The 15,917-nt window shown below is 37.9% G+C and overlaps 2 protein-coding genes across 3 annotated transcripts; one reads left to right on the plus strand and one right to left on the minus strand.

Moving 5' to 3' along the window:
• Positions 1 to 1,002: 1,002 nt before the first annotated feature.
• Positions 1,003 to 7,318, plus strand: LOC147074890 (uncharacterized). Of its 2 annotated transcripts, XM_085942685.1 has the most exons (7): positions 1,008 to 1,244; positions 1,288 to 1,397; positions 4,070 to 4,193; positions 4,472 to 4,676; positions 5,487 to 5,630; positions 5,742 to 5,987; positions 6,157 to 7,318. In XM_085942685.1, exons 2-7 carry the CDS (start codon positions 1,323 to 1,325, stop codon positions 6,596 to 6,598), a joined length of 1,236 nt encoding a protein of 411 aa, XP_085798811.1. In that variant the 5' UTR covers positions 1,008 to 1,244; positions 1,288 to 1,322; the 3' UTR covers positions 6,599 to 7,318. The 2 variants fall into 2 exon arrangements, with proteins under 2 accessions (XP_085798810.1, XP_085798811.1); XM_085942684.1 differs by having other exon boundaries at positions 1,003 to 1,397.
• Positions 7,319 to 10,143: 2,825 nt separating this feature from the next.
• LOC147074891 (uncharacterized) lies at positions 10,144 to 13,355 on the minus strand. The gene is made up of 2 exons (XM_085942686.1): positions 13,224 to 13,355; positions 10,144 to 13,119 (listed from the first exon to the last, which is right to left on the minus strand). Exon 2 carries the CDS (start codon positions 11,485 to 11,487, stop codon positions 11,038 to 11,040), a length of 450 nt encoding a protein of 149 aa, XP_085798812.1. The 5' UTR covers positions 11,488 to 13,119; positions 13,224 to 13,355; the 3' UTR covers positions 10,144 to 11,037.
• Positions 13,356 to 15,917: the final 2,562 nt, after the last annotated feature.

Here is a 15,917-nt window from a genome sequence, read left to right on the forward strand (position 1 = left end):
GACAATTATAAAAAATATCTTTTTCTGTCGGCGCATAGGTTTTTCGATCCAATAATTGTTAATTATTTAAAATTTGAAATGCTTATAGATTTTGATGCATCATTATCACAAACTAAGATTATATTAGGTTGAGGTAGGTTAGGTTGGGTTAGGTTAGATTAGGTTAGGTTGGGTTAGGTTAGGTTAAGTTAGATTAGGTTAGCTTACGTTAGATTTGGTTAGGTTAGGTTAGGTTTAGTTCAAAAAAGATACTTATACAATCTCATGACGGCATCTGCGCCACATTTACCAACATTTATATCGATGAACCGAAAAAGATATACCTAGGTGGTGTTATTTGGTTGTAGATTTACATCAAATAATATATGAACGATAGCAGCGAGTTTATTAAGTAATCGATAAAAGGATGACTTTAAAATAAAGACTGTTTATTTATTAAGAAGGTTTCCAGACGGTAAAGTTTGAAATAAGGAACATTTTGGTATAACTAACTCAATAGGTATGTCATTTTTTCGAATTAGTGTCTTCTGTCAGAACAGTGACGGTATACATATTTGTATTACTGCGTTTAACATTATTAATATTGACACCTAAGCATCATTTTTGCGATTACCTTCTAATAAATTGTATTGCTGCCACAATTATTAGTTTGACATTTTTGTGAATTTCTACCTTTTCTTTGTGCGATATATTATTTATCGGTGAAAACAATTTTACAAATGTGTGCAGTTGTCAAAATTGAGTGAATTTATATTTACAATGAGTGATTTATGATTTTTGCTTTGTGAAAGAAACTATTTTATGTGATTTCATCTATTTATTTGTGAAATCATTTAATGTGTGAAAACTACTTTCCAAATGTTAAAGTTATTTTTTTTTTGTGAATTTTGATTATTGCATTGTGCGATTAATTCTCACCCTTTTTTACGCCTTTGTACTATAATCAGCATAGAAAAAGATGGCAGCACTGCATTCTACTGAAATTTCAAATTTTGACTTGGCAACACTGGTCACTTCAGATAAAAAATATTTAGCATTCTATCTACCGGTTGATTTTTGTTTTCATTTTGTTTGTTTTTGTGGCCGTTTTCTGTAACAACAAATTATTATTCTAGAAATGAGGTATACATGTTATTTTATACAGTGTCTGTTAGCATCTGTTAGTTTGACTGCTACAATTATAATAAACGGACGACCAACAAGTCAAAATGACAGCAATACATCATGAAAAAACGCACCAACCTGTTAATAATATCGACAATCAGGCTTGGCCAAAATTCTGCCAAGCCTGTTTGTCTACTAGTAAAAATAAACTGAGAGATATGACCAAAAAATATATGTATGATGGCAGATATGAGATCTATTCAGAGATGTTGGACTACTGCTTCTCTATGCAGGTGAGATTAGAAATTTAGCTTATAACATTTTTTTCAAGAGCATTATATATTTGGTGCTTTTTACTGGTTCTCCGTCATCGTAATCTGTCAGTCGCCATTTTGAATTTTAGCTATCTTTTTGTCATCGAATTATAGCACGCGGTCCAAGCCATTATAGTATTTCGGCAAAAATTATAGGACGTGTAGAAAATGAAAGTTTTTTGTTTGTCACATAAACATAACGGAGAATTCGAGAAATTCCGATGTCCTGCTTAATTATAACACCTCTTACGACCGAAAAATGCTAACACCGGCCGCCGTCATCAAGAGGGCTCGCACATTAGAACTTGCCGCATGCGTCTTACGACGAATTCGTCGATGTGACGTCATCGTAAACCAAGAAACAAACGTTATCAAATGGAGCTTCGCAGATTGGCCGATGCAACTGCGACGCTCCTGCATGCGACGAATTGCGTTTGCTAGAGCCTGCATGTCGATATCGAAAAATGTCGACTCCGCGCATGCGCACAGCCGCACAATCGGCCATTTCTGTCTCTGTCTACACTGTCATTGCTCGCTCATCGCTGGTCACCGCGTTTGACGTTTGTTCATACAATCAATACAATAAAAATGGCAGACGAGAGAAAAGAAAGCTCTCCGGTACCACTACATAATAATCGCTGTTTCCGCGTCTGATGACATATTTGCGCAATGGCGTCGTCTAACTAGAGTATATTTTGACGTTTCGGGAGATTACGCGCGAATGTCGATGTCGCTAGGCAGATGTGCGAGGTTGTAACATGTAACATGCAACATTCGCCGGCGGTCTCGGAAGTTTTGATTTATGGCCGTCAGGCACACAAGGCGAGTTGTGATGTGCGAGCCGGCTAACTGTCACGTTAGTTTTTTAGAGTAGGTATACAACTCAAAACCACGTCCATAGACTAATATCTCACACTGAGATCTTATATTATTTATATTGTACACCGTCCCTCGCTTCACGTTATTACGATTTGCTCTGATTGAAGTACGAACATTTTACGGAACTTTAAACATCGCAATATACCTAGATAACTTTTAAAAGCATTGAAATAAGCAATGGGGAATATTCGCACAATTAAATAGACTGTTTTCATAAAGTACCGATAGCATTTTTTGAATTGTGGTATTTATGATGTACTATACTTTTTTAATAGTACGCGGACGAAAATGTAACTTTTCGAATAGTACGCGAACCAAAATGTACTATAATTATAGTACACCAAACTATAATTTTAGTACATTTTGGTCCGCGTACTATTAAAAAGTATAGTATGTCAAAAATACCACAATTTTGAAAAATGCAATTAATTGAATTTTCCGATTAGCATTTTTCGGTCATAAGATGTGTTTAAATAAAGCAGGGCATCAAAATTTCTCGAATTCTCCGTTATGTTTATGTGACCAACAAAAAACTTTCAATTTCAAAGACAATTTTCAACATGTCCTATAATTTTTGCCGAAATACTATAATGTCTTGGACCGCGTACTATAATTCGATGACAAAAAGATAGCTGAATTCCAAAATGACGACTGACAGCTAAAGACGGCGGAGGACCAGTCACAACCACCAAACTTTTTTTTAAATAATAGGTAACTAGGTTTCTGAAAATTTAATAGAACGTGTGTTATTGTGAGAATGTGTGATGTTGATTATCTCCATAACACACTTTTGTATATTATAAATTATAATGTTATATTAATAACAATTATTCTATTTTTAATTTGATATTAATTTAATCTCTTTAAAGTAATGAAATTTTGTATATTCGTCTCTGTTCTGGCAAAACACACTAACTGGAGAATACTAGTTTTGAGTAATTTGACTTTGAAGTTGTTAAAATGTTTGAAATAATGGTCTATCATGTGAGTTTATTAAGTAATCGTTAAAAGGGTGACTTTAAAATAAAGACTGTTTATTTATTAAGAAGGTTTCCAGACTATAAAGTTTAAAATAAGCAACATTTTGGTACTAACTCGATATGTAATTTTTTCGAATTAGTGTTTTCTGCCAGAACAGTATTATCATATGTTATTTAACGCGCTATTCGTGGTTTACGAGCTGGACAATGGGGCCGTAGAATTTAGGGCAAATTCGATTCGCGGTGTGCATCATTCGTTATTGTAATTAAATATCTTATTTTAGTGCATGTTGAATTTTTTTAGTGAAATATCTATTATAAAAAAGTATAAGTAATAATATTTTTTGTTCAGTGAATTGTATCGGTAAAAAACAAAATTCAAATTTAAGTTTCATAAATATGGCATGGCTCTCCTAGGATGTTTTTTTGTTATCTGCCGCAGCATACATACCTTCAATAGGCACTCTTCGCCACTGTTATCCACCATTTATAGTCTGTAGATGCGGCCCCTTAGAGTCAAAGAAACCTATCTTAATTTTTAACAATTTTGAGTTACGTATGATACTGGACATTAAATGACATGTTATGTTAAGTGACAAAGAAACTTCAAAAAAGAAAAAAAATCAATGGATAAAATATAAGTCAATACATATCTCCTGCAAACACTTTCTTGTTAATGTCTGTGGAATGTAAATTTACTTGTGTTTGGGGTCTCCTGTAAAGTAGAGAAAAATGAAATACGTTTCTTTGACCCTAAGGGGCCGAATGACTTCTTATATTCTTTTATTTCAGATGGACAGCAATTACGAGGAGTATGTCCCCCTAATATGCGAGTCGTGTATTAAGAGACTTAGAGAGGTGGTGAACTTTAAGATTCAAGTGGAGGATTCCCAGTTCAATATCAAACAAAACACTGGTGAGATATTCAGATAATAAATAGAATCAACTCTTTACCATTCTGACATTGAGAAGGGCCCTCATAGTCCAGTGCGTAAGGTGCTGGCCTTTCTTCCCTGGGGTCACAATATATTTATGGGATTTTCATAAAGTTTAGATGTTTGTGATTGTTTCATTTCTATTTCTAACTACAATATTGTTTCACTACACTACTGTCACTGGGTCTCATGACCTGTCTACGTGTCTGGACACGACCACGTCACGAAATGAAAATTATTTTTGTTTTTAAATATTTAGGAATATCAACATTCTTACCGACATCATATTTGGACTTGGAAAAACCATTCGTGTATGATTTTGAAAGTATAGACAATGAGGTCTCAACCCTTTATGACGACAACAACGGTAGAAGCGATTACTCCTTATCCAGAAATCACTTTATAGAAACACCTCACCCAATGCCGGTCAACACACACGAAAAGATAAAGAAATCTGTAAAAAGGTATTTCATTTATCTTATTATTTATATTCATTTACTGTAAAGGCTACTCATTTGCTATTGGATGACCAATGATCGTAAAGCACAAGTCGTATTTTTCATGTACATCTTATTTTTTCTTTTCCACATATTATGTTCCTGTTCTAAATAAGGATGGAGTCCTGTGTCCAAAGCAGTGTCTTGAGATTCTTGAACCAGGACATAGTGAGAAATAAATATGTAACTCAATAGACCTAATAGAAAAAGTAAATCGTTGTCATTATCGGGATTGCAACATGGTGTGGATGCGTTGGGAAGTCTTTTTCCTCGAAAGGGGGCGGTAGGCCAAAAAAGTTTGGGAATCTATGGTCTACACAATGTCACACCGTTACATTACCTACAAAATGTCCATAGTACCTACTACACTCCATACAATGCTAGGAGGTATTAGAATGGTGGTACTCATTGGGCCACAAATCATTATTTAGAAACATATTTAAAGTATATCATAAAGACTTATATATCGGTTAAGAATGTCACCATGATTCCAAGAGATGGCAGTATATTGTGTACAATATATTAATTTATTTAAAATAACCGACCGGGCTAGTGTAGTGAGTGTAAAGTACAACGTGTATACACGTTTATTTTCTATGGCAGGCCTTGCATGCAAGAATTTGTAGAGCGCGTGCTTGTGGCATACATCCAGTTAAGAAATCAATTTACCTTCATGGTTACGGACTCGACAACCGTATAGCAAAAAATAAATTATTGCGTTCGATCAATTCATCATTATTTGTTTTTTACTGTAGCTGCACATTGACTTGTTTTCAGCCTTCCATCCTACCGAACATTTATTACAAACAATTCACAACCAACAAGACCCAATGCCAGTATGACCATGGCAATACCAAGAAAGAGTGACGCATCGTACAAGGCATTGCCGTACACACTGGAAAGCGATCAAGTGCAGTGCAAGTATGTCGAGTAACCTTTACCTCTCTTAATTATGCAGAAAACTATCAAATTAAATCATTGTGTAAAGGGCAAATTACTGGACAAAATGAATACCTACCAATTGATTTTTAGGATATGCAGTACAGTGTTTGACACCAACACCAACCTTCAAGCGCACATGCCGATTCATTTTCCAAATTTCACCTGCGATATTTGCGGAAATGTCTTTGCAAATGGTCATCAATTCGAATCACACATGCAGGTTCATTCGAAAGAGAAAAACGAGTGTCCAACATGTAAAAAGGTCTTCAAGGCGCCCAACTATTTGAAAATTCACATGAAGACAAAGCACGGATCAATACCCTACGAATGCAACAAGTTAGTATTGTTTTTTCGTACAATTGATAGTTTGTGAAATAAAATAGTGTTAACCTTAATTTTGGTCTGTATGAATTGCCTCAATTATGTCACTTCATATACCGAAGTGGTATTTGTTTGCGGACAGTCTTTATATGTATTTATAAAAACTGTATTTTACTTTTTTCAGGTGCCAACACTGCGGAGAACGCTTTAACAGTTTCATTCGTAAACAGCGGCATATGGATACAGCTCATGGTATATCCGCGAAAGAATATAAGTGTAGACTCTGCGACACAGTTTTGAAAAGTTCAGGCCATCGAGCCCGGCACATGCGAAAGTTTCACATATCGGAACGCAAGCACATCTGCAGCATTTGCTACGTCTCATTCTGCGAAAGAGGAAAATTGGTGAGCCACATGTTGACGCACACAGGCATCAAGAAGTACCATTGCAGCGTGTGCAAGAAGAAATTCGGGAGGAGTTACACCCTGAAGGAGCACATGAAAATACACACGGGAGAAAAGAGATTTGTCTGTCCCATCTGTCACAGGGCGTTTACGCAAAAATGTTCTCTCAAAGGACACATGGCCGTGCATAGACGAGTGGTTTCTACAAAAGAAATTGATTAAATAATCGGTGGCCTTCAATGGTGTTCTTTCATATGCAAAAATAAATACAGTAAGTCCTCGACTTACGTGATTAATTCATTCCGAAGATGTTCGTGTAAGTCGAATAAAACTTAAAATCAAGAAATTTTTAAATAATGTGTTTTTGATCAAAAACATTATTGATCGATGAAGTGGTTTGATTTTGCAATCCCCAGCAGCATTTCCACCAAGCAGACACCTTAAAACCTGGCATAGATTTTTCTAGTTGGGATATATAATATTACTGATCTGGAATTTTTTTTCCAATAAGCCCAGTTTCGTCCACATTAAAAATTTGTTGTGGCAGGTAATCCTAATTTTTATCGTTTCCGCTAGACTCTTGATAAAATTCATAGCTTCCTCTGTATCTGCATAACTCGGCAGCCTCACCTGTTTCTTTGATGTTCTGTAGCGTAATAAATTTTAGAAACCGTCGTGTCTTGCAGTTGTATTAGTATCAACACTATCATCATTTTTACACTTTATATCTTCAAAACGACTCAAGGCTTTATCCTGTATGACTATAAGGCTTATTGGAATTTGTTGTTGCTGCATATCTTCCACCAATTGGCAACTTCTTATTGCGCCATTATCAAACCTTTTTTTGTTTTGTTTATTGGAAATAAAAGTTATTTATAAATGGTAAAATCCACGTAGGTGCCTTTGTCATAATATGTAAAACTTCTAATTGTCATAAAAACGATACAATTAATTGCCGTGTCCGGAAATTTGTACGTATGCAGTTCGCCGTATCACACTTCACTGTAAAATGTTGTATCGGAAATATATAGTTGTATCCAACCTCTTTGGGTCCTGTAGTACTGAGATAAAATTTATGTCTAAATAATACACGGTCAAATTTTGGAAATAGTCGATATACTGGATTATTTGTTAGGTTAGGTTTTTTTTTTAAATGCGTTTATTCAAGTTTTATGTAGCTTACATCATTAAGTATATTATATTTTATTTCACATTTATATCGATTGCATTTCGTATTTGACGTAAAGCCTTGCTTGCTATGTACAAGAGGAGTAGCTGTCTACAGTTACATTTACAATTTACGATTAAAAATTATTAGAATTACCATTGAATTTACAAATTAATTTAGTTGGGGTTATGAATTAGTGTTTATATCTAATCATTGTAGCCCTGCACCATGCTTTCATTCTTCATCTTCACTTTTTTTTATAACTCTTGCATGAATCACATGAAGTCGTCCCTTATCCCTTCGTTATTTATCGTTTGGTGGTAGTCGCTTAAAATAACATTATTTTTGCGACACTTAAATTCCATTTCTCTTCTTTTTCCCGTAAACATCTGGCAGTCCAAAATTAGATGATCGATGTTATGTATTGACACAAGGTCACCTGGACAAGTTTAGTATCATTGTCCTTGATTTTGAATTTTTTGAGGTATTGATTAATTGCCCCATGACCTGTCAATGCTTGCGCAAGCTCGAATGTCCTCACATTGTTTCTCCTAAACTGCAGAGCATCTTCTATTGTCCTTGATATGCTTTATCCCATTTATCATACATCTCATCGTAGATAATTTTTTTCATTTATGTCAGCGGGAATTTGTCGAAGTCTGGGGTAGTCTTCTTCTTAGTGGCGGCCTTCGCTAATTCGTCGGCTCTGTCGTTGCCTTGTTCCTTGTTGCGTCCTCGTATCCATCCTAAGTTAACAGTGTTGCCATTGTCTTGTATAGTTTTCATTGACTCCCTGATTTTTACAATTAAGGGGTTGACTGACTTTGTATCTGCTATGCTACTTACTCCAGATTTATATTATAAGAATATGTTAACATATTTTTATATTGTTGACTATGTTTTTTTGTCCACTCTAGTGCCATCTTTATTGCAAGTAGCTCTGCCTGGAAAACGGAGCAGAATGGTGCAAGTTTAAACTTTGACGCCGGGAGTTCTCTTCCGTTCACATAAGGAACAAATGCTGCCCCCACGTTTCCATTTAGGAGACTTCCATCAGCGAATATCTCGACAGTCTTTGGTATCGTGACAAATAACATATTGTCCAGGTAAGCCGGTCTGTAGTGGAGTCTTAGTGCTGGATGAGGTAAGGTGAAGTATTCGCATATCCCTGATATTTTCTGCTGATATGCTGTCTATGTTACCCGATTTTCTTCCTTCGTAGATTTTCTTAAGAGCGATTATCTTTAAATCCAGTGGTGGAAGTCCCGAAAGGGTTTTTAGGATGTTGGATTCCATTTCTTTGTCTTCTGTAGAAAGAGTCTGATCGGGAGGTTCGGATCATTTACTTCGGATTGTGTTGGGTAGTCCTCCTCATGTGTGGAGCCCTCTAAGTCTGATTCGTCTTCGATTGAGTCTGAGTTTGTATTTTCGTGGTTGCTGACATCTTTAGGTGAGCGTATCATCATCGGTGTCATACTAATTTTCGCTGTACTCTGAGATTGAAGTTGTAACTGGTTCTGTTACCTCTGCATCGTCATCCGTGTTTTCGTTTATTTCCGGAGGTTTATCTGGTGGTGGTGACTCCCCACATCCTGGCGTGCGGGAAAGTCTTTTGACTCTTCGATGCTGTCTTTAGCCTGGATACTGTGGGGTGAGTCGCTTTTTGTGAGTGTTGCAGATAGTTGAAGTCATTTTTGATCGTCTGTAATGGGGTAGTGAGATCCCCGGGGTTCCAGCGGCTAGTTCAGGTGTCCATCGAACCCCGGATTCACAAAAAAAAGTACGATATATTTGAGGGTGGAATTAAATAAAACCACGTCTGTCTCGTGTAACTTGGTATTCCTTATATTTTACACTTTCTTTACATGTTTAGGTTTTTACAATTAGTTACGCAGGTCCGTATATGTCGGAAAGGGGACGCTTACTCACTTATTTATTTTTTTTAAACTTCGCGTACCCACGCCATTAGTAAAAGGGACTAGTGATTGGCCAAATCTTGATCGCATGATCTTTGATTCGGCGAATCACGAGCCTGACCCTGGCGCCGGCGCGCGAGGATTTCACGCACAATGCGCGGCAAAATTTATTATATTTGAATACTTATATTTAGTCTTAAAATTATCGCTTTCATCCATCATCATTTATACTTTTTAAATTAAATTAAATTTATCTTAATTACACCTCCGCCCAATATGCGATTTTCACACACCGGACGAAGGCCTTTACTTATGAATAAAAAATACGTGGTTGAGCAAGGAATCAGATTAGATGTTTTATGAAGCCGTTTCTAGAGGTCAGGGTTACGTTTCGACTTATAGCTACACTATGATTATTTTACACCGGGAGAAGCCCGCCTGTAACAGGGGTGTATCAGTAGTCTTCTTTGAACTTTTGAGGAATTCCGGTGAAGTCCATTTTTTCTCCAGCTTTGGTGTATATTTCCTTCACTTTAGCTAGGGTTTGCTTAGACTATAAGAAGATCATCAAGGTATTTCTTCATTTTACGGTTGGTTTTATCGATGACCGTAGTTGTTTCCTGTTTTTCTGGGTATGTGGGTTTTACATTTCTCTTTTCAGGTTGCTGGTTTCTTAGGGTTGACGGAACCGTTTTGCGTTGTACTGTTATCTGTTGGTGCTTAAAGCAAAGCACTCATTTGTACCATGATTGTATCTTTGGCAGATATCACATTGTCCTCTGTGTAGGTTCCTTCTGGGTAGTGTGATTTTTACTTTGGTGTAGTGCTGTCACCTCCGAAAGGGGGGGGGGGTGTAGGATGAACGCTTATTATCGGGAGGCCTTTCTTGAGAAGGTCGATGCGATATCATCCGAATCTATGCCAGTTGGGATGCCTCTGATAACTATTTTTAGTCTCTTTTCTTCCTCATTCTTGACGGGTGAATAGGGTCTAGACGACTGTGTTTTTTCATCGTATTGGATGGTTGGAGTTATACGAGGGAATGGTGTCTTGATATGAATTTTCTTGGCTGCAGAGGCTGAGTTCATTTTCCCCATTTGGGTACTTATGAAGCTCGGCATTTTCCGTTGGTCATGAGGAGTCGGAGACAATCTAGTCTAATCTTGGAAAGCTGTCAACAGCATGATTGTAGAGGCAGGTATTCATGGAGCAATGGCATTTTGTCGTTGAGCTTGAGTATTTCCTTCCTTATGTGAGTGAGATCCATAATTTGTTTTTCCATTCTTCGTAATTGACAGGTTGTCAATTCACGTTGATTTAGTGATAATGTTGTTGATGATTACAGTTCGGTTGTAGATCGGTCGCTGATAGCGGTGATCTGTATTGGTACCTGCGTCGTAGAGCGGCGAAAAATATGTTTGGTCGCACTAACTATTTGACAGAGGGATATCGGTGAGGTAATCAGAGTATTAGGTGATTAATATATTGAGTGGTCGGATATTAATTCGGTAGACTCGAATTAAATCGGTTTGTGGGTGCTAGCGGAGCACTTGCGAGGCGACTGCTCGCGACGGGTGTCAGTCCGCAACTCCATCCGCAGTCCATCCTTTCTTTGATCTCTTGCTGTTCACTTGTTTCCCCTGTAAGTGTTGATACCGGCCTTTCTCTGTCGAGGAGAATGGTGAAGGCCGCATCACTAGCAGGCCAGAACGGGGTGGAATTGAGAGAAACGCACGTTGTGGATGCTGGCAGGAGTTTATTATATCGTCGTTAGGCGGGTTGTAGACGCGGTTTTTGCTGGCTGTTGACTTCACTGCTGAAGGCTGCTTTTCTCTGCTGAAGAAGGCTGCTTGACTCTCCCGAAGTGTGGTAGATGACGCGCCGGTGGCGTCGACTACGCACTTTGGTGTCGCGTGTCTGGGCCAGGGCTGACTCCAAGGCTTGCAGACAGTTGGAGCCAGGAACTTCCTCGATGTATCCGTCCGTGGGCCAGGGTCGACTGATGATTCAGCTGGTCGGGGAAACATCGAGAGTCCTTGGTTTTGCAATGTGAGTGGTCTGGCGTGCTGTTATTCGGCAGCATTCCCGTGCGTAATTTTTGTAATTTATTTCACCTTTTAGTAATACCCTTTGAGGATTTCCTTTAACTCTAGCAATGAAATATCTTGCAAGGTGCAAATTTAAAATGGTATTGATTGGGAGACTTCAATATTTCTGCTCCAGCCTTTTTCCAATCAAGTACGGGATAATCTAGACCAAGCTCAATAACATTTCCATAATTTCCATATATTTGCTTTTATTCGGATGGATCTATTATTTCTTGTTTTTTTTTTATCTCCTTTTCAATGAGTCCAAAGAGTCTGTCTGCTGGCATAAATGAATGACCTGGTATCGGAAATATTAACTGGATATGTTTGACTGTTCTTGGAGCTTTATTTATTAGCTAAAATGTACACATCAATATCATCACAGAATATTTATTCTGCGAGCCACAGCTGTCAGCCATCAATCGAATAATTTTAATATTGGTGAGATCGATCTGACTGAGGCGATGGGAAACAGCTGAAGAAATCTCATTAGCTCCTTTCGCATGCCTGTCCTCTGTCCAAGTGTATATAAAAACACTTTCCTTCCTAAGATCATTCTGCACATTGTTTTGCACAATGGCAAAATTATTTATATAAAGCTGACTGTAGTAGTATGCCTCTTGATCCAGTACTTTTGAAAGTACCCAATTTTTTTTGCAATCAAAGGAAAGAGTAACCATCGCATTATTGTTTTCTTTTAGGTATTTAAAAAAGCATTTGGCCTTTAGTTTATGCAAATGTTTTTGCGACATTAATAACGCCTTTTCATGGTCGTCGCATTCATTTTTAATTTTTGCTGATAGTTCAAGACCCTTGGAGCAAACATCGGTGCTCGGTGTCATAACTCTGGAACCCGATGTTATAATTCGGGTTAAATATATTTCTAAGGAAACAATGCCGTACCTTAAGAATTCCATCACTACCCTGCAAATTTTGGTGCACACTGCTTTTAATTGTTTAATTCAGATACCATGAACTTGCGAGTTGCCGTTGCACTCCTGCAATAATGCGATTCTGTGCATTTGAAAGATTCGATGAAGCTCCATTACTGCTGACTTCTTTTCAGCATTTTTGCTGGAGACTCTGTCTCCACCACGTTTATCTTGGAAAAGTGTTCCAGAAAGTAGGAAAGTTTTCGCAATGGATCGCAGTCTATGGACTCCAATACCCAGAATACTTAAAAAAACTTTTGGCATACATGCAGTACCTGAAACGGCCGTGTGGACTTCCTCGCGTATAGTTTAGTGTGCGTTTGTGGCAACGCCCTTATATTGACTTTCGAACGGTGTCGTCGAGTATATCAAGCTTTTTCATGTTTCAAAGAAGGCACTATGAAATTTTCTGATGTCTTACGGTTCTATTTCATTGCACTTCATCTTTATGTTGTTTTTATGATGACAATTCCCAATTACTCGTAGATTCGGCAAACTCTTTGGTGCGTATCTATAAAAAAAATATATTAAAAATTGATCCAGTCCTCCAGCCCTTAAAGTGTTAACAAGTGACAGTTGAGAGGCACTTTTTTAATGTGAATAATTCTTACCTATTTCGCTTTTGTACATTCCGTTTCCACTGATCCCTATTGACTTGACGCTTTCTAGTACTAGTACTAGGCACCAATGATTTGAGTTGCCCCATCTCCACCCGCCATGTATATGCAGCCGCGGTTTGTGCACGGCCGCCTTCCATGACGCTATGAACGTGTCAGAATGAAAAGATTTTAGTGCCACACTTCCTTGTCCCGAAGCGATGCTGCACGGGACTGATATAGCAACCATGCACCTTAGTGCTTAAAGAAAGAGTTTTAGAAAATAAAAAGAATCTTGACTTGCTCTGCCGTTATTTATCTTTAATGACATGAAGTGTCTTCTGTACCCGTGTACTGAAACTCTGCGAAACAGAGGAGTCGGAGTTGAAAGTGATGAATCTAAGGAGGGATCGGAATTATCCCGTCCTCCATATGACGCAGCAAATTTTTCAAATGCCTCTAAGTTGGCCTTGGTTGATATCAAGTCAGAGTGGTCAATCGGGCCTGTGTGTGGACGGACCCTGGCAAACAGCTCCGTTCGGTAGGATCCCATGAACGGGCAGCAGTCCCAGAGGACGTGTTCAGCGTCTTGATGGTCGTGCCGCATGTGCATTCCGGCCTATGTCCTATCAAACGAAAACCATGCTGCTTGGCTGCGAAGTCACCATGGCCGGTCAGGAACTGGCTTACCCAGTGTGTTGGTCTTAGTTGTCTCTTCTGAAGCCTGCAGGACACATCTGGAAAGAACAGAAACAATGGTGGTGTTGATCCCTCTCAAGAGAAGGGTGATCGATCCTCATAATACATTGAGATTCATTTTTAAATAATTAGCAAAGCGAACACAACACGTTTATACGGCAACGGAGCACGGCCATTTTAGATTTGTATGTGTTTACTGGTTCGTGATTGGTGCATTTAGGTTGTGGCGCTTTTGAACTTCACTTATAGTGTAAGAGAGGCAGCTATGCGTTTGATCGCCGTTTTAGATGGCGATTTTGAATGGCTTAGAGGCGTTTCTACGTCGGTTCGAAGTTTATGGGTATATAGAATAAGAAACCGATCATTAATCATTATGTCAAAAATTATAAGATATGGATAGTGGCGGTTTTGCTTTTATACCCCTTCATGTGTAGGTAGGTATTCATGAAAACGCTTATTCATTCATAATTTTTATTTATTAATGAAAAGAACAGGAATGAACACGTGAAAATAAATAATTTGGTTTTGATTTTAAATAAGAATGAAATTCTTGTGCGAGACTTCTTAAAATTTAACATTGCTTTAAGAACTACGACTTGCAATTGTGTTTTTTTATCGATTTTTTGATTTTTTTCGGCTTTTTTTGAAATTGTTACCGTGGGTTGCTCTCTTTCTGAAAACGGGACATTTCTGCGTACCGAAGTTGTGCTTGGAGACAACGGGATAGGCTACCAAAAAATGGGACGTATGGTCACGTTAGATATGCTCCATCCTTGTGCGTCATTGGTGGGAGCTTTATCGTATTTTTTGTAAGAACTCTATGTATGGCGTCCCAGGCGGTTTCTGTATTGTGCATTGAGTAGTGCGTTTTCCAGCTTTAAGTTTTCGCATCTTGTATGGCTGATTGATATTTAAGCTTGGCTTCCAGGAATTCTGGGAGGGTAATTAGTTCTCTTCTATTTTTATTAGAGTTTTGAAGCCGATGTTTCGCTCGAATTGTTGATTTTTAAGATCATCAGCAGCAGACATGCATGCTTTTTCAAAGTCCAGCAAAATTTTTTGGGGTGTTATATTGGGCACCAATAATAAATTGGTAACCAACAATTATTGTTTTAATATGGTAAACATTCTGTTGTATGTATCCATATTCTTTTTTTGCAAAAGAAAATAAATACATGGAGGATATGAATTTCCAATCTTGGCATGCCATATATACAGCTGATAAAACATGCTGGGTGCTTTATCAAATGTTCCGTCTCCATAAATGACATCTTTGTTTAATTCTGAGAGCAGATCACCATTCCCAATTGCCAATATTCTTTCTGGGTCATCAGCTCCCGTATCATGCAAAATGAGGGTCAGCATACTTCTCTTGGATAGTAAAATCAATTGTAGCTGGATTGGGAATATGAGTTGTGTCTTTATGTCTAAAGAGACTTCGCGTGAGTGAGGATTGCTTTGGTAAGTGTTCCAAAACATCTCTAGTTGCTTCTAATAAAATATTTCCCATAACATTCCTCGGAGTTGCACCAATTGCCCGCATGTCTTGCGTCATCTTAGTCTTTAAAATATTTGCCTGTCCTTTATGAGGATTAGAATCATGGCAGTGTTGTTGGGACCTCTCCAATAATATTATCATTGGAAAAAATACCTTCTTGTACTCTTGCAATAATCATACTCAAACTCGGGTATTTCGAATTCCACATCACTATCGTCAGATTCGACAGTTTGGTCAATATATCCTCTTGAGTAAAATCTTCCATTGTAAACTATTGCACACAGATGGAATAACAACACTGATTCTAATGGTTATACTATGAATACAGTGTTTTTAGACTTTGGATATTACTCTTGGATGAGGCACCTGGGTACTATGACCCTTATCCTCTTCATCATAGTGTGTTTTGTAGGAATTTACATTTCGGTATCTGGGGGATAAATCCGACAGGTCTGATGCAATTTAAAAAGATGATTTGTGATGCGATGCTGGTGATGGGGTTATCATCGGCCTTCTTCGCGCTTAGGCGGAGATGGCAGACCGTGATAATGTCATGGCCAAAGAAGCGGGGGTGGGAGACAGAAACGCACGGTGTATGCTGTTGATGCTGGTTTATTTTAAGTCGTTGTTGCAGGGTATTGTCGT

This window comes from Rhyacophila brunnea, unplaced genomic scaffold (genome assembly GCF_057557595.1).
Source record: "Rhyacophila brunnea isolate RB1 unplaced genomic scaffold, BYU_Rbru_1.0 scaffold_15, whole genome shotgun sequence".
Lineage (NCBI taxonomy): Eukaryota > Metazoa > Arthropoda > Insecta > Trichoptera > Rhyacophilidae > Rhyacophila > Rhyacophila brunnea.

Excerpts from the sequence above, each read along its gene's own strand:
- LOC147074890 (XM_085942684.1), top strand. The coding sequence starts at position 1,209 with ATGACAGCAATACATCATGAAAAAACGCACCAACCTGTTAATAATATC. Across the intron at positions 4,194-4,471 it reads CAATATCAAACAAAACACTG|GAATATCAACATTCTTACCG; the intron begins GTGAGATATTCA and ends TTAAATATTTAG. Across the intron at positions 5,988-6,156 it reads ATACCCTACGAATGCAACAA|GTGCCAACACTGCGGAGAAC; the intron begins GTTAGTATTGTT and ends TACTTTTTTCAG.
- LOC147074891 (XM_085942686.1), bottom strand. The coding sequence starts at position 11,487 with ATGTTTCCCCGACCAGCTGAATCATCAGTCGACCCTGGCCCACGGACG.